Source organism: Mus pahari, chromosome 2 (assembly GCF_900095145.1).
Source record: "Mus pahari chromosome 2, PAHARI_EIJ_v1.1, whole genome shotgun sequence".
Classification (NCBI taxonomy): Eukaryota; Metazoa; Chordata; class Mammalia; order Rodentia; family Muridae; genus Mus; species Mus pahari.
The window spans coordinates 109,770,298-109,789,117 of NC_034591.1; the positions used below are offsets into that span (position 1 = coordinate 109,770,298).

The 18,820-nt window shown below is 43.1% G+C and overlaps 1 protein-coding gene across 4 annotated transcripts in view; it reads right to left on the reverse strand.

Annotated features, from left to right (window-relative positions):
• The window catches only part of Adamts9 (ADAM metallopeptidase with thrombospondin type 1 motif 9), a 173,882-nt gene that overhangs the window by 114,432 nt on the left and 40,630 nt on the right, over positions 1-18,820 (reverse strand). For all 4 annotated transcript variants that reach the window (XM_021190181.2, XM_029534389.1, XM_029534382.1 and 1 more), the window contains 6 exons: positions 16,753-16,857; positions 7,985-8,130; positions 3,783-3,964; positions 3,558-3,694; positions 1,451-1,568; positions 1,086-1,181 (listed from right to left, as the gene is read on the reverse strand). In XM_021190181.2, the coding sequence (XP_021045840.1) occupies positions 1,086-1,181; positions 1,451-1,568; positions 3,558-3,694; positions 3,783-3,964; positions 7,985-8,130; positions 16,753-16,857 (784 nt within the window). The remainder of the gene's footprint in view (positions 1-1,085; positions 1,182-1,450; positions 1,569-3,557; positions 3,695-3,782; positions 3,965-7,984; positions 8,131-16,752; positions 16,858-18,820) is intronic.

Below are 18,820 nucleotides of genomic sequence, written 5' to 3' on the forward strand. Positions count from 1 at the left end.
CTCCCACGTAAGTTAGCATGGGTAGGATGCCAGGCTATGATGGCACAAGCTCCTACAGACATTTCAAAATACAGATGTAAGTTTTCATTTGATTCAACAAATATTCATTAGCCTGTTCAACAAACAAGTCTGAATACTTGGAGTAGACCTCTATAGGCTTCACTCAGATGGGCATATAGAATTCCTGCCAACACATTTTAGGAGAAACAGTAAATCAATTGCTTCTTTTAAACACAAACCACTCAGCGAGACAGCTTTGATTTCTTCTACAGCCCAGTACCAGCTATGGGCAAGCCCCGAGGCCAAGGAACCTAGTTGTACAAGGCGACCTGCCAAATCCCTCTGTCTCTACTCTTCCCCATACCATTCTTCCACAGGGCAGTGGGCAAATTACTTAAGGTGGTTTGAAGAGCAAGAAGTTGAAGTTGGTCTGGGTTGGAAGGCTACCAACAGAGGTCTTTGGTGCCTTGTGGTTTAACAATGAGGAATATATATGAACTACTTATGCGGTTAAGTATAAGAAAAGATATACAATAATTGTGTGGTTAGATGTAAGGAATATATGCGAAAGGAAAAAAATGGAAATACCTATAACAAAGCGAAATAGGCTGACTTCTGTAATGGTGGTTTAAAGAGCGGATGCCATGATAGACTCTTTTGGAAAGGAGAAATGGAGACACACACCAGGCATAAGAAAATATCAAATAGACCTAAAATATCAAATAAATAGACCTAAAAAGAGTCTGCTCCTGGGTAGAGCTGATAACATAAAAATGCAATCAAATAACGCTTCTAAGAAAACATTTGCAAGTCAGTTACCCAGCAGCCACACGTTTTTTAAAGGTCTCCATGACATCTATACTAAAGTCAGAGGATATTTATAAGATCTGGAGCAAAGCCCTTGCTATTGAATACCACAACAACATAAGCCCTGAGTCAATATTCTGTGGGGGCATTCAGGAGAAAAAAATAAAACAAAAAATAAGATGGTGGATTTCAAGATCATCTTTATGGAAGGAAGCTCGCTGTGTGAAACGGAGGAAGGAGACTCAGAATTCCTGTGAACGTCAAGACTGTGTTCTTACCAAGGTAGTTGTCATCCTCAGACTTCCCTGAGAAGCTGTGCTGCCGCACATCAATGCTGGTAGCACCAGCCGGAATTCGGACAACAGTATTGTAACCTGCAAAGAATTTGGCAGAAAAAAAATCAGTATTGTGCTGAGCATTACACATTCTCTAAGGATGGATAAAATAAAAGGCAGGCAACAAAGAAGAAAGACAATTACCACTACCAGATGCCTTATAGCCAGATTAATAATATACCACAGCAAGGCTGATTTTGCCCTTCACAGTAATACTTTTCTGTATTACATGAAGTTAACAATTTATGAAGTAAACAATTTATGTTTAAATGTTTCCTTTCCCCCAATTCTTTGGAGAAGATTCTTACCATAATGGACAGTGTTAAATGTTCCTGCCACTGTTTTGCATGAAGAATTATCTCCACCACAAATCCCACATTTATCTTTCCGGGCCTTTGAGTTTAAAATATGATCACATCCAGCTTGCTTTTGAAAAGAAAACAATTGAAATATGTGGTAAGAACTATAGAGATCATAAAACGGCAAGTCGTGCATTCCTGTCATTGATATGAGTCCACAAAGGACAAAGACGCCATCAGCTTTAAAACTTGCAAAGGTTAGGAACTCACAATTTAAGATGTGGTCATTGGACCCACAGTCACCTAACAGGCCAGATGCTGTCGACATAGTGAACCCCTAGACAGCGCTTCTCAACCTGTGGGTCACGACCCCTTTGGGGTCTACAGACTTTTTCATAGAGATCACCTAAGATCATCAAAAAACAGAGATATTCACATTATGGTTCCTAACAGTAAACTACAATTATGAAGTAGCAACAAAAATAAATGTATACTTGGGGGTCACCACAACATTTAAAGGTCACACCATTAGGAAGGGTGAGAAGCACTGCACTAGACCCTCCTCTCTAGTGAACCAGGATTTAATTAGTTTCCCAGGTGCTTCACGCATGCACAGATTAAGGTCTGAGACGTGATGTTCTGTGCATAAACAGAGCAAATGAGAAAAACTACCTAGCAACGAATGCTAAAGGAGAGCAGCAATGCTGGTGTCACACCAGAGAACTGCACAGCCTGAGGGACAAGTCGAGTCACTCCTAGCTGGCGACTGCTGATGTTTAGGATTCCAGCACTGAGATGTTCCAAAGAGACTGGGAGTCTGCTTTGCTGTGCAATCGCAAGGTTGAAACATATTCTCTGCATACTTGGCAAAGTACGATGGGGCGACCTGTTTCCTTAGCAAAGCAATGAAGAGGTGTGTGCTGAGCTCCAGGGAGGACCCTGGCCAATCCTGGGAGGACCCTGGCAACAGCCACGTCTGCAGGAGAAGAGAGCCTTCTCATCTCTTGATCCTTAGTGCACACTTGTCTTTGAGAAGCTCAATGTGTTACAATTGAGTGGGATGGCAAGAGAGCCCACACTGCAAGCTCTTAGGTACACTCTCTTTTTAAATATTTAATTTTATGTATGCAAATATTTTGCCTGCATATGTATGGGAACCACATGCATGCCTATTGTCGTGAGAGGTCAGAAGAAAACATTGGATCCTCTTGGAACTGGATTTAGAGGATGGTTGTTCAGGTGCCATGCAGGTGCTGGGAACCCTAACCAAGTTCTCTATAAGAGCAACTAGTGTTCTTAACCATGGAACCATCCAGCTCTCCGGCCCCCTAGGTGGTCTTTCAATCAAACCTGATCCACCAGTGCCTCTAGTTGGCTTGTGGGCCACCTACAGTGACCATTTTCATCACCTACAGAGGCCATTTTCATCATCTACAGTGACCATTTTCGTCAGTTTAGAGCTTGGCTGAGTTAGCTATGATTTCTGATTAGTGAAAACTCAAAATAGTGTCACAGCCCTGAGAGTCCAGTCAGACTCTTTGCACATTGTCCGGGTGTTTCTCAGCTCACTTTCCAACACTAATGGGCAGGCATGGCTTGGGTGAGGAAATTGTAGTTAAAATGACAGAGACATATGGGAGAGGCTAGCTTCTCCTCCTTCCATTTTTCTGGAATACGGGCAATTCAATCAAGAAACACTTCTGTTAGGAAGTTCTTGGGGTTTAATCTTGAGCGCTCGGTTACAGGGTGAGTGTGTGTGTGTGTGTGTGTGTGTGTGTGTGTGTGTGTGTTAGTACTTTGGTTTAACCTTAAGCACTCAGTTATGGAAAAGGTATACATATGTAAATTGGTATAATAAATATTCAGGGAGAACTTTTGCATAGATCCTCATAGAGAATGAAAACATCAAGAAAAATCTAGAATAGTGGTTCTCAAATTTTGGTATAATGTGCATCAGAATCATATGATGAAGACAGAATGGCATTCCTGGCCTATACCTTGAGATACACTGCCTAGGAGTTAGTCACAGATAAAAGCAGCTGTCATTCGATTAAGGAAGCCACAAATCAATTTGGTAATGGGATAGCTTGATGAAGAAAATGTCACATGGACTCACCCGGCAAAGGCCTTGGACACAGATGTCATTTGTGTCCTGGCCACAGGGGGTTCCATCAATCACTCTGTCTCGGAGCTGGTAGTAGGCTGTGTTTCCTGCCACTCTGCAGAACAACTTGCATCGGTCCTTCATCAAAACTAGAGAGGAAGATTGTAATGCAATGTGACTTCCATGCCTGGACCGAATGCCAGCCTGTCAGCCACGCTCCAGCCCCAGTACACTTACTTCCACTGTACTTAGGGACCCAGCGTACGCTGGGCAGCAGACCATTGATGTTGAAGTGCTTGCCATCAAAGTGAGCACACTGCTCCTCGCGGAAGTCTCGCTTCTGCTTCAGGCAGGGCTCCGTGTTGCAGGATTTGAACTTCATTCTCCTCCCTACACAGTACTTCCCACCATTTTTTGGCCTGAGAAAAAGGGAAAGCAGCAGACACAATGTGTTAGAAATGATGTCTCTGCTCATCATGGCTTCACTTATGACTTGCTGGGTCTTAAGGAAGCAACTTTGAGTTAGCAAATGGCAAGAGAAGAAATCACTTGAGCACTTCAAAGCAAGAACCTACCTGAAGCTGTTGGGCCAGTAACTTCAGTCTGTAACATGTGTCTCCTGTGTCCTTGCCCATGAAGCCAGAAGGCTACTCTGCCCTTGCATCCCATAGAAGGTCCCCTACCCTCTCCATCCTGTTAGGGTCCCATCCTGTCCTTCTCAACACTTATCTGTGGACTCCAAGCACTCTCTTAGGTGGCTTTTAACTCAAGTCTCTGGGCTGCCCCTGAAGAAGGCCTCTGCAGCCTTACTGTGTTGAGGTTGGATTCACCAGAGTGATCATCTCCAGAGACTTCTTAGTCAACCCTGAACCCCTCATCTACTCAGGGCTCAGAGTCCCCAAGACTTCCAGCTTGATCCAGCTCATTTTTATAAAGATGTTGACCACCAACTCTGTGAAAAATCATTCAGCAGTTTACCTCTGCAGAACAGCTGGTTGTGACAACCCTGTTTGTCCCAGGCCCCTTGTCCATGAGACCGACTGGTCTCTCTGCCTCTGAATCTTACAGAAAGTCCTCCCCCCCGACCCCCAGTCCCCAGTAAGGACATGGTTCCAGATTCAGGTTTGCATTCTGTCACTATTCAACTCCTCTGGGTCTAGTTTTGCTTAATTTGTTAATGTAAGTAAATCAGTCAAACGTTGCCTTGGTGCTTACAACTGTGAAATGGGATGTGGCTATTTTATGGCTGGGTTTTGTGGTTATGTTCTTTGAGACTAGGTTTCATGTATACCAGGCTGTTCTAAAACTCCTTATCGAACTGAGGATGACCTTGAACTCCTAGTCCTCATACCCCACAGCTCCAGAATGGTGGAGTTAGAAGCGTGCATCACCAGACCTAGATTTTGTAAACCTGCTTTGAGGATAGTATGTCAAGTATAAACAAAGAGCCTGATCATATTAATTTGGTTTTGTTCCCTTCCCCCAAATGACTGTAGTCCTTCAACTGTAAGAATTTTGTAGGGAAAGGTAGTGATGCCACTAGATTGTTTCCTGTCAGTCCTCTACACCTTGACCCCCCTCACAAGAGATCACAGGAACACACCCTCTTTCACTGCTTGTCATTTTGCCCTTCCCCATCTTCTTTCCAACAATTCCTCTTTTGGGTTGGTTTATAAACTAGATCAGCAAACACACCATATGTTCACCTTTGACCCACTTCATAGGAAGAGGAGAAAACACCCCAGCTTCCTTACCTCTGTGTCGTTCAAGTAGGTATACTCTGGTGACACGCCATAGTGCAAATTCACTCTCAGCATGAAACTTTACACATGGCTTTTCCAGATGTGACCCAGAGTATAAGTTACACAACTCCCCCACCCCCAGCTATCAGCCGCTGGCCAAGTTCATCATAGAGGTAGGGGAGGCCTCAGAACCCAGTCAAAAAGGCTTGAACAGCTCAGAACATACAACAATCTCAGAACAGCATGACGCTCCAAGAGAAAGTTCACACTTTTTCTGTTTCAGTGAATTTTTCAGAGTAATCTTAACTATAAGAAATGATTTTTGAAGGGGAAAAACAAACAAACAGTTTTTGTTCTATTTTTTCAAGCAGATGTTTTAGGGGCTGGGAGACATATCAATTATGACCATAATGGGGCAGGGGGAGATTACAGGTAGTAAGGTTGGTTCTGGCTTCCAGTCTTTCCCTCTCCTTACTGTGCCCTGAGCTCCAGGCTCCAGTCGTCTTCTTCTCCTCTTCCTCCTCCTCCTCTTCCTCCTCCTCCTCTTCCTCCTCCTCCTCTCCCTCTTCCTCCTCCTCCCCCTCCCCCTCCTCTTCCTCCTCCTCCTCCTCTTCTTCTTCCTCCTTGGATATTTTCTTTACTTACATTTCAAATATTTTCTCCTTTCCAGGTCTCCCCTTTGAAAACCCCCTATCCCATCCCCCTCCCCCTGCCTCTATGAGGGTGCTCCCCCCTCACTCCTGTCTTCCCACCCTGGCATTCCCCTACACTGAGTTTTCCCCTTCTTTATGTGTGCACATGGCAGGGTACAGTGGCAAATGTCTTCAATCCCAGCACTCTGCATATCAAACTCAGTCTGCGACTTTGTTTTTTTCTATAAAAGCAGATTATAATTTCCTCCTTACCTCTACATATGGCTTTAATGAATGTAAATGTGCCCTTTTGAACTGTATGTCTCTTAGACAATGTGGTTCCTATCAGATTTGTGTGTACCGTATAATATGGAAATCTATACCCATAAACTTTTCAGAATGGAAAAAAATTAATCCCATAATAAAAAATTTGTTTGGCTACTACTATTATTTTCCCGCATAGGCAAATACGGAAACTATAGGAAACTCAGCTTTGAAAATACCGTTAACTGTATCTCCCAGCTAAAAAGGTCTTTTAAGGTTCCTTTGTGCCAAATAGAAATTGAAAGGACTTCAGGAAGCTGGGGGATTAATTATCACTCTGTACAGGCAGCTTAGGTCATTCCTTCAATGTTACACAATCCAACCTGCTAAGTTTGGGATCATACACGCTCAGGGTTAGGAAGGAGGTTTTGCAAACACTATTGCAGTTGCATCCTACTCTTAAAGACAACCAAGTTTCTGTCTAAAAATTGGCTGGGACAGAAATATCAACTGCTTTGTATATTTTCATGAATTAGGGGAATCACATTTGGGTTACCCCCCCAAAAAAAACTCTCTCCTGAAACAAGGAAGGTAGGGTGGTCCTATGCTTCCAGGCTATCAGCAGATACTTATGGTTAAACAGGGAGAATTCCCATTCCAGAGTTAGATGGGGAGTTAGATGTTTCAGTTGCCCTTTAAAGATCCTTTCTGATGGAGTACAATTGATATCTGAATTGCTTCATTAGTTAACAGATCTTCCATAATATCCAGTTCTGAACAGTTTGAAAACAGTTCATTTTAACTGTTTTCAATTGTTTAATTTTCAATGCTTCAAAACCCAGGGGGTGACAATTACTCAACCTTTTGGATTCTTGCCACCAAGTCTGACAATCTGAATTTGATCCCTGATATATAACTAGACCAGAACCCCCAGGTCATTTATGACACCTCTCCCCCCCCAACATATATGCTGTGGCATCCATGTGTGTGAGCATGCACAAGCACAAACGAATACAAATGCAAGGGAATTGAAGCCTTTTTGCTGCAACTGTACTGATAAAAATAACATTTAAAACTACTTTTTAAAATGAGACATACATGTCTTGATTTTTAAAAGTGAGATTTTTATAAGAGGTTACTATGGTAAGAGCCCAAGTGGGAAATATTAAGTTCATGATCTTTTTTTGCAAATTGATAAATAAGAAATTTCATTGTAATTCTGAAATTTAACCTATTTTTTTAATTTAAAAGCAAAATAGAAGTACCCAGAAGAATAATTGTTTGATTAAAACTAGGCTTCTGTTCTGATTTGTTTCTCTTTCCTATTTTCCTACTTCCTATTTGTTTCCCTTTTTCTATTTCCTATTTTTCTGTTTCCTACCAACCGAACCTAGATAGGTTCTTTTTCCTGCCATCAGGAACCCCTGAACCAAATTTGGGAAGAAAATAACAAGATAAGGATCCTCAAGTCTGATGGTGCCCCTTCTTGCCCCAGTTAGTGCTGGATGCGCCGACTTGTAATCTCTGCTCACTCTGAGCATGCTATCCCAACTGCTAGGGAAAGACTGATCATGAGGAGCACCTAACTCAAAAGCATCAATTGTTCGTCAAACAAACTTAAGGAGTAACAGCAGATCTGGAAAGGAAAAGAACACCATGGAATTAAAGTGCCTTGGTTACCTTGGGTCTCCCAGCCCTGATGTCCACCAGCCCTCTCCACAGCCCCCAGCTGAAGAATTCCTTTTGAATACTTTTGCAACCCTCTGTAGGAGGGATGACAGCAATCCCTTCTGGAACTTACTCTGGTCTGTTGCACTCTCTGATGGCTGTTTTGATGCCTCCTCCACATGTTCTTGAGCAGGTCCCAAAGTGGCTCCAACCTCCCCAGGATCCATCAATTGGAGGGCCCTCCATTTCTTTGGGAACACAAAATCCAAACTTGCAGTGCTGCATTTAATAAGGGGAAGAGTGAGGGAGAGCTTGGTGCTGTGAGCCATCCTAGGACCAGCTGTCCACAGAAATACATCACACTTCTAAGTCCCCCCCCCCATGTGCTGGTTTGAAACACTGCAAATTCGCTGCTCCTATGAGTAATTGATACTGCAGGCATTTTAATATCATGCTCATTGATTTTTAGGTGGTGTTTGCATTCACAGCTTGCTCTAAAAATTACAAGCCAGTGAGTGGCTGGCTCTATGTTGAATGGGTATTTCTAATGGCCAGCTTTAAACTGCTCAATTAGTCTGTGTACTTGGAAAAATAAGGAGTGGAAATGGGGCAAGGAGTGCAGAGAGGGGCCGATAATGAATTACAGAATTTGCAGAATCTACTAGCAAGGCTTCAAGATTCCACAATCTCGAAAAAAAATCGAAAGTTTTACTAATAGCCCTGATTTGAAAACCCCAATTTCGATTACAATGGAGGAGGGGGAGTTAGCTGCTTAATTCTTCTAAACCCACTCCCACAAAAGCACTTAGGATCAGACTAAAGCAAAGGGGCAGATGACAGAGAGTCCTAAACTTTATTACATTTTTTTTTTCTCTTGTCCTTGTGGTTTCAGACTCTCCAGCCTGGAGCAGGAAGAGGCCTGTGATGTTAAAAGTAATGATAATAATAAAAACACAATAAAACTCCTGGCAAGACAAGGAGTGGAGGAGCCCTCTTCAACTCCCAGCTTTTGTTCATGTGAGACATAAAGCCCAGGCAACTGAGTTGGGGACAAAAGAAGTGGCAGCAGCCACAGCCACAGGAGGGTGATTCCTGTGGCTTTCTTGAACCTCTGAAGTGGAGCACTAGACCTGGACTGTTGAGATGTCTCTGTGGGGGAGGGGAAGGGAGAGGTGAGGGGTAGAGGAAGGAGGAGGGCTCTGTGGTTTGCAGAGGCAAACAAGAGATAGGTAAGGACACAGAGGGCTGATCCCTCCCAGGAGAGAAAGGCATGGTGGGGAATGGAAGAGTACAGAATTGGGCTATCCTGACCTTTTCCTCTGGGTCTACCTGACATGGTGCTGGAAACCTGGCTCAGATCTCCAGTAAGAACAATATATCCTCTATACCATTGAGCCATTTCTCCAGTCATAAGGTGATTGTTTTTTCTTCTTCTGTTGTTTTGAAGACAGTCCTTACTAGCCTGAAACTCTCTATGTAGATCAGGCTGCCCTTGAACTCACAAAATGTTTTTGATCCTCTTTTTCCATGACTTGTCTCTAGATCCTGCTTTGCGCATAAGTAGCATCACAGACCACACAATGAGTCTTCAAACGCTCAGGAGGCCATATGTGCTTTGTGGCTGTCCTGGGTTTCATGAGAAAGCGTGTTAAGCAAGCTCTAGGGAGCAAGCCAATAAGCAGCACTCCTCCATGGCCTCTGCTTCAATTCCTGCCTCCAGCCTTCTTCCTTGGCTCCTCTCTGTGAAGGAGTGTGATCTGAACATGTGAGTCAAATGAATGCTTCCTTCCCCAAGTCACTTTTGCCATGGTGCTTTATCGTGACAACAGAAAGCTAAGACAACAATCAAGCATTGCATGGCTAGTGGACTGAGTTGAGATCAGATCAGCCTTGGATGTGTGTGTGTGCACACACATGTGCTAGTACGTGTCTCTGTGTGAGCACCTAGTAGTATGCATATGTGCTCATGTATGCATGTACAGAGGCCCTAAGAGGAAGTGGTGTCCCCTTGTTTCACTCTCTACCCTATTCTTTTTGAGACAGTGTCTCTCATTCAAGCCAGGCTGATTCCCAGCAAGCCTCACTGACCCTCCTGTCCTTTCCTGTAACGCTGGGGTTACAGGCCTGTGTAAGGCCACGCAGAGCTGTTTACATGGGTTCTGGTACTTGATCCCATGTTCTCAAGCTTGCACAGCAAGCACTGCTACCCACTAAGTCATCCTCTGCCTTAATCTTTCTTAGATTCGTACAATATTTTCCATACATGCACCTTTCTAAGAGGTCAGAGAGGGGGATGTTGAGGTCAAGTTTATTTTAAGAGGTCTTGAAACGAGAGAGTTTCAAACTTCAATCTCACAAAGAGGATTGAAATGAAAATGTTTGTGGGCTTAACAAGAGAACAGAGAAAATGTAGGAGACATTAGTAGTGAGCCATTCATCAAAATAACATTGTAGTAGAAGTCTAGCTCAAAATAGGCTGACTTAGCAGGGCAGAAAGAAAGGAAGGAAGCAGGAGAAGGGCCTGGACAAAGGGAATGAGAATGAGTTGGAGAAAAGGAATAAATACACTGTCAAATCTGAGCAATCAACATGTAACCAACAAAATAATTACAACTTCTATGCCGACGTAAACATCTCCTCTGGCATCTGCAAACAGATTCTGAACAATAGGAAGATATGCGTATTTATCTCTATCTATCTCTCTATCTTTATCTCTACCTCTATCTCTCCTTAGTAAGAGCCATTAAACCTGGCCAAAGTTCTAAAACTCAAGTAAGAGTGTAACTTCTGTTCTCTGCAAGGCCATTTTCTAAAACTGGTTGACACTGGTCTGTGCCTATTCTGCGGAAGGCTTGAATTCCATTCACTAGCTAAATTCATTAGCCATTGAAGACAGAGTCTTCTGGAAGGTTGTCCAAGACTCCCTCCACCCCCTATACTCCATCAGAAGCTATGAGAGTGTCCTGAACTGCTTTTTCTTCTGATGGGTTGCAAAAATAGAAGCTGAGAACCTGGCACAGCAGACCTCCTCTAAGACTTTCTGTGGTGCAGAATTTGTGAGAAACCCCGAAATTGTGTGGAGCTTGGGAGTCCCTTCATGATGGGACTAAACTAAACCAAACAACACTAAATACAAGTCAATTCATCACATTCTTGGAACTGCTCCTTTGTTGTGATTTTCTCAGCAGTGACAAGTGTCAGAAACAGACACAGTGGGTGGGTGCATCACACGAGCGGTGAAGAACCACAATACAACAACCAGTGATTGTTCTGAGATCAGCCAATCTGAGCGATATGGACTGACTCAAGTCAAGTAAGCAAGTTGTCAGTTAGGAGTTATGAATCAAGTAAGCAAGTTGTCAGTTAGGAGTTATGCTTACTGTTAGCGACTGTCAACTGGTAGCAGCCCCTGGACTACTGTGTTTAGAAGGACTTAGACATCACGTCTTGATTGTGTAAGAATGAGTGTCATGTTCAATTTTTAAGGACTGCTGTGGAAACCTGAGAAATACATTTTCCACAGAACCTGTGATGCTGCACCCACTGACACATTAGGTTTTATTTTATTCACTTATTTATTTTAGATGTACTGGTGCTTTGTCGGCATATGTCTGTATACCACATGCGTAAGAGTTACAGCCAGTCGTGAGTTGCCGTGTGGGTGCTTGGAATTGAACCTGGGTCTTCTGGAAGAGGAGTCAGTGCTCTCAACAACTAAGCCATCTCTTCACTTAGATATACTAAGGGAAATACTCCACAAGGAATTCAAAATTGGCCCTGAGTAGTCTTTTATCCCCAGTGGACTTCCTCTACCTCTCTGCCCACCTTCATCAGACTTGTGGATCTGGAGCCATACAGTCAAAGGACACCCACCGGAGGCCTGCAACACCAGCCATCGAGGTTAAGCCCCATCTCAATTCCTACTACAACAGGAAACATTCATGACCAAAACCATCCAGATGGCTAAATGTTGGGTTCTCTCACCTCCACTAACCACTCTCCCTCTAAACATTATATTGCCCCCCCCCCTGCAGACGGACAGGATTGCCATTAAGAGGAGCTACCCAAATCTCCCAGAATCGGACCAACCACTGACGTCGTCACCGCCCATTCATTCAGACCCGCCTTCTGGACACAGCTCCACTCATGATCAGACAGCGCGCCATTGAGAGAGACATAGAGAGACAATGGGACACGCGGGAGAGGGTTAAGGGTCCTCCCGTGTCCAATTAATAAATAATGTTCTGATCGGCACAAACCGCCATGGCATTTGTTTTCTCCTTGCAGCTCATTCCTATCTTAGGATGTTTAGCCCTTCAGTATGAACCCAGTCCAAGGTGTTTTCTGCCCACGAAGACACACACAAGTGGCGTGACGCAAAAATACACAGCTAAAGGCCCTCAAAAGAACACAATCAACAATATGACACCTTTAGAGCGCAGCTACCCTACTGCAGCAAGCCCTGGATATCATTATACAACCGAAGCACACACACACACACACACACACACACACACACACACACACGTGCGCACACACACACACACACACACACACACACACACACAAAATGACCTTAAATCCAATCTTATAAAGATGATAGAGGCCTTTAAAGAGGAAATAAATAAATCCCTTAAAGAATACAAGAAAATACAATCAAACAGGTAGAGGTATTTAAAAAGGAAACTAATAAATCCCTTAAAGAGACACAGGAAAATGAAATTAAATAGGTGAAGAAAAGAAATAAAACTGTTCAAGACCTGAAAATGGAAATAGAAGTATAAAGAAAACATAAACTGAGGTAATCTTGGAGATTGAAAACCTAGTGAAGACAACAGGAATTACAGACACAATCATCACCAGCAGAATACAAGAGATAGAAGACAAAATCTCAGGCATAGAAGATACAATAGAAGAAATTGATATATCAGTCCAAGAATATGTTAAATCTAAAAAAATCCTGACACAAATCATCCAGGAAATCTGGGATACCATGAAAAGACATAACCTAAGAATAATAGGAATAGAAGAAGAAGGCGAAGAGTCCCAGCTCCAAGGGCCAGAAACTATTTTCAACAAAATCATAGAAGAAAACTTTCCCAATCTAATAAAGAGATGCCTATAAACATATAAGAAGTTTGTAGAACACATATTGGACTGTACCAGAAAAAAAATCCTTCTGCAACATAATAATCAAAACACCAAATCTACCGAACAAAGAAAGAATATTAAAAGCTATGAGGGAAAAAGACCAGGTAACATACAAAGGCAGACCTATCAGAATCTCCACTGACACTTCTCAACAGAGATTCTAAAAGCTAGAAGGGCCTAGACAGATATCTTACAACCTCCAAAAAAAGTACTAAACTACTTACTATACCCAGCAAAACACTAAACAAGATATTTCAAGACAAATCTAAGTATGAACACTATCTATCCACAAATCCATCCCTCCAGAAAATACTAGAAGGAAAACTTCAACCCATGGAAGACAGCTTCATCCAAGAAACTGAAAGTGACTCCATCCATAACAGCAAAACCAAGGGAAGCTCTCTCTCTCTCTCTCTCTCTCTCTCTCTCTCTCTCTCTCTCTCTCTCTCACACACACACACACACACACACACACACACACACACACTACAAACATAAAAATAACAGGAATTAACAATCACTGTCATTAATATCTCTCAACATCAGTGGACTCAATTCCCCAATAAAAACACACAGGCTAACAGAATGGATGTGAAAACAGGATCCACACTTCTGCTGCACACAAGAAACACTTTGGACATCAATTTGGTGGTCTCTCAGAAAACTGGGAATAGTTCTACCTCAAGACCCAGATATACTGCTCCTGAGCATATAGCCAAACATGCTCCACCATCCCACAAAGACACTTGCTCAACTATGTTCATAGTAGCTTTATTGGTAATAGTCAGAAACTGGAAACAACCTAGATGTCCCTCAACTGAAGAAAGGATAAAGAAAATGTACTATATCTACACAATGGTATACTATTAAGCTATTAAAAACAAAGACACCATGAATTTTGCAGGCAAATAGATGGAACTTGAGAATAAGTGAGTGAGGTAGCCCAGTCCTGAAAGGACATGCATGGTGTGTACCCACTTATAAGTGAGCATTAGCTATAAAATACAGGTAAAAGGACATGCATGGTGTGTACCCACTTATAAGTGAGCATTAGCTATAAAATACAGGTAAAAGGACATGCATGGTATGTACCCACTTATAAGTGAGCATTAGCTATAAAATACAGGATATCCATGCTATCTCCACAGACCCAAAGAAGCCAAACAAGAAGGAAGGCCCAAGTAAGGATGCTTGAATCTCCTCTAGTAGGGGGAATAAAATAGTTGTAGGAGTATTATGGGGAGGGGAACAGGGGATGGGGTGGTCTCATGATGAGGTATGGGGAAGGACAAAAGAGATGGCCAGATGATCAGGAGAATGAATGGAAATCTGCAACTGACAGGGGTGGAGATGTGGGGGGCATCTTGTGGGAATGACAGAGACCTGGGATAAGGGAGCCCCAAGAATTAATGGGAGTGACCTTAGCTGTGACTCAGCATTGGGATTATGGAGCCTGAAGAGGCCACCTACTGTAGCCAGGCAGGAACCCAAGTGGAGTGATAGGGACAATAACCCACCCACAGAATTTTTGACCCCCAAATTATCCTGTTCACAAGAAATACAGGGACAGGGGATGAGACCGAGACCAGAGGAATGGCCAACCAATAACTAGTCCAACTTGAGACCCATCCCATTGTCAAACACCAATCCCTGACACTATTAATGATATTCTGTTATGCTGGCAGACAGGAATCTAGCATGATTGGCCTCTGAGAGGATGTACCCAACAGCTGGCTCAGAGGGATTCAGAGACCCACAGCCACACAGTAGATGGAGCTTGGAATTCTTATGGCAGAGTTGGGGAAGGATTGTGGGCCCCAAAGGAGATAGGAACTTGACAGGAAGACAAAGAAAGTCAACTGAGCTGGACCATTGGGGATCTTAGAGACTGAACCACCAATCAAAAAGCATACAAGGGCTGGACCTAGCCATGCAGACGTGCAGCTTGGTCTTCAGGTGGGTCCTAAACAACTGGAGTGAGGGTTATCCCAAAAGCTGTTGCCTGCATGTGGAATATATTCTTTTAGCTGGGCTGCCTTGTCTGGTCTCAGTGGGAGGAGGATGTGACTAGCCCTGAAGAAACTTGAGGTGCTAGGGTAGGGGTATATGGGGGAGGAGCTCCACCCTCTCAGAGGAGAAGGGAATGGGGTAGGGCAGAAGGATTGTGGGAGGGGGTCATCAGGATAAAGGGCAGTGAGTGAGATGTAAAGTGAGTAAATAAAATAAAAAATAAGAATAAATTAAAATGTAAATTCATTTTTGAACAAAAATGTCCTTCCTTTCATCCTTTCATCCTTCTTTTCTTCCTTCCTTCCTTCCTTCCTTCCTTCCTTCCTTCCTTCCTTCCTTCCTCCCTTCCTTCCTTCTCTCCCTCCCTCCTTCCTTCCTTTCCTCCTTCCTTCCTTCCCCTCTTTCTGTCTGTCTGTCTGCCTGTCTTTATATCTTTTTAGATGATGAAAGTTCTAGGAGCTAGTATGTCTATTATTTCTTGCTCAGCTCTTACTCTGGGAAGCTGCACTTTGAATTAAATGTTTTAGGAACCAGCCTTGGGGAAGAGAGAGGATGAACTAGCTGACTTTGTTCTCAACTTAATTCAAAGCCATCTTCAGAAATGCAGTTTGACCAGATACTTTCCACATCCTGTTTCCTTTTACCATAGCCACCTTGAGAGATGAGTCATAAAACCAAGAGACCTCACATTCAGTTGGTGGAACATGAAGTCACTCAGAGGACTGAGTTCAGGGTCTGTTGAGCAACCCACTGTCCCTCAGAAGCAAGGGTCAGAGCCATGGGAGGGAAGGTTCACCCTGGAAGGGATTGGGGGCAGTTCTTCCCCAGAGGACTTGACTGATCTCAGGGGAAATTCTTGTTTTGTTTTGTTTTGTTTTGTTTTCAGTTCTCTATGTACAAAATCAGTTAAGGAAGAATAAAATTCTCTCATTGATTTCTTAGTTCTTCTTCCAAGGAAACATCCTGGGTATCATTAAGTATACAAGGTAAAGCAGAGGCAGAGGAACTCAGATGTTCAAAACTGTTCAAAGAGAGCAATAAAATAAAATAAAATAAAAGTACAGAGAAAAGACAAGAAATGCCAAGAAGGACAAGAATTTTGGGAACAGCCCCCACAGATTGCATCCAGGGTCAGAGACACAAGCCAAGTGGACCTAGAGCTAAGATTCTTTCCTTCAGCAGATGGTTGGGTGTGATGAGAAAGTGGAGGAACCACTAGCACTGTCCATAGGTAGACCCCGGTGCAGAAGGTCAGATCAATCATACTCCTAACAGCACGGAACCCTGTTATCACTGGCCCTCACAAACAGTACATTTTTGTTTAGATATTAATGAACTGATAGCAATCATTAACTCTGAAACCAGCTCATGAGAATCTGGGTTAAGATATGTCCCAGGTAACATCATGGCACTGTACAAAAGAAAACAACGCACTCGGTAAGAAGCCCGGGAAAAGAGCAATGCAGACACCAGGCTTACATGATCATGGTGTTTCTTTGATTCCAATATGCTCAACCGGACTAGCTTTCCAGTGCCATTCATAAAAGAGGAAAAAAAATCACCATGCACTAAATGGTTTATATGTGAAAATTGTTTCGCAGCACTCAATTGTAAGCTGTGCCTTCATCCTCGAAAGAATACGCATGCTGGAACACACCATGCTACACTATACGCCACCATACCACATGGACTCCATCCAAGTCAGTCTCAGGAGGAGAGGCCACACAGGGCGTTACTTGCCTTTCCAGGCTCACACTCGGTGCCATCAGCCCAGGGCGTGTGCTGAGTCCTGCAGCCTTTGTGAGCTCCATCCACATTATTGCACCAGAGCCGTCTGCACTGCATCTGTTCCATGCAGGAAAAGATGAGATATGGTGTAAGCATGCAGGGCAAGAATCCCTTTCCATCACGCTTTGCCAGTGGTTCAAGTTGGCTTGCAAAGGGATTTTTTTGTCTTTCTTGGTATAAAATACTTATCATTAATACATATTCCAAAACGCAGCCACCCAAGACACATTTCTGTTCCGGCAAGAGATATGGTAGTGTAAAAGGGGGATTGCCAGAAGGGGCCTCTGAGACATAAATGACATCACAGGATCCTTTGTCTGTCCTCTTTCCCATGTAAATGATGAAGAGATTGAGGGTCAGAGGGATGAGGGCTCACTGGGATACTGTAAGTGTCTGTGACTTGAATTTTGCTTTCTTTTAGTTCCAAAATTAGTGTGTTTGTGTGCATGCATGCATGCCCATATATGTACATGCACATTTGCTCGTGTGTTATATGTATGCATATAATATCATGGATTATATGTATGCATATAATACCATGATCATGTAATGAGCCATTTTTAAGATCTGGAGGTTTTGGGAGGACATACAGAAAAAATACTAAAATATATTTCTCACACACAAAATAATATAATAACTAATTATGTTCCCACCATTACCAAATTAAGGAAAAGAACAATTCACAGGGAAGCTAAGGCCTTGTATATTCATCCTGAGTTTCAATTCCCCCATCCATTTACCCCAGAGGTGACTCTCTTTAGCAGTGCACATGCCTTCAAGGGTTCTCTATGCCACCAGTGAGACACAGCCTTTAAGGTTCCAATTGACTATCTTTAAACACTTGGCCCGTGAATATACTTTAAGTATATCCATACTTAAGGTTATATCCAAGGTATATTCGTTGTGTGTTGTTGTGTGTTCAGGTGTGCTCACACATGCACTCGGGGAAGCCAGAGAGGACAGCCCTGGTGTCATCTTCAGTAATAGCATCTCCATTCTTTGAGGCAGGGTTTTTCAGTGGCACAGAGCTTATCGGTTAGGCTGGACTGGCTGGCTAGCAAGACACTGAGTTTTCCTGCCTCTGCCTCCCTAGCCCTGGGATTAAGCCTGGGCTACCACACAGCATCTTCACACTGGTTCTAGGAATTAAACTTGGGTCTTCCTGCTTTCAAGGGAAGAGTTTTATCTACTGAGCCAAACCTCCAGGCTCTTGAGGTATACTTGGAAAGATGGTTCTAAATCCTTAACTTTACCCTAATTATTAAAGCAAATCATACTTACAGGAGAAACATTTAAGTTACCAGGGATGCATGTTTTAAAAAACAGAAAAAGAAGCCTCTAGCCACCTGGATTTTTAGTACTTTTCATTCTCCTTCTGATGTTGAAGACATGCTCTCACATAGTTTGTTCTGGTGTATATGCCCAAGTACTGAGCATTGTCACTGCCGTGTAATAGTTCATTAAAAGGTGACACTAGAGTGTGCTTGATCTCTCTCCCATTGGCCTTCCCTCACCCTAGGACATTCTGAGACAGAATTCCTCCGCTCATGCTGGCCTCAGGATGGTTTTTCTATCATTCTGCCTCAACAATATCATGCTCAACCCAATGGCTTTATTTCTGTATGAGTGACAGAGAAGTAGACATCATTTTAGATGGAGCTACTTGAACTTTTAAATCATTTGCACAGAATCCTTCTATTTCCCATCATCCCACCAACCATTACTGAAGGCCCTCTTCAGCAAAACTAACTCACCTTCCCAAAGACACAGCCCGAGGCACCTGAGGACAAAGCATTTGTCCTCTTATCTACACAGATCTTTACCTCATACATCGAAATACCACCCAGCCACCCAGCCACCCAGCCAGCTAGATGATGATCAGAAGTGATCAGAAGTGATCAGAAGTGACCCAGCTGGTCACAGAACACACCCCTGACAAGCTATGTCAGGAAGCCAGGATTGGCTCATGAATTCCTTGTACAGATGTGGAGGAGTCCCTAATTCAGGTTACTTTTACAAG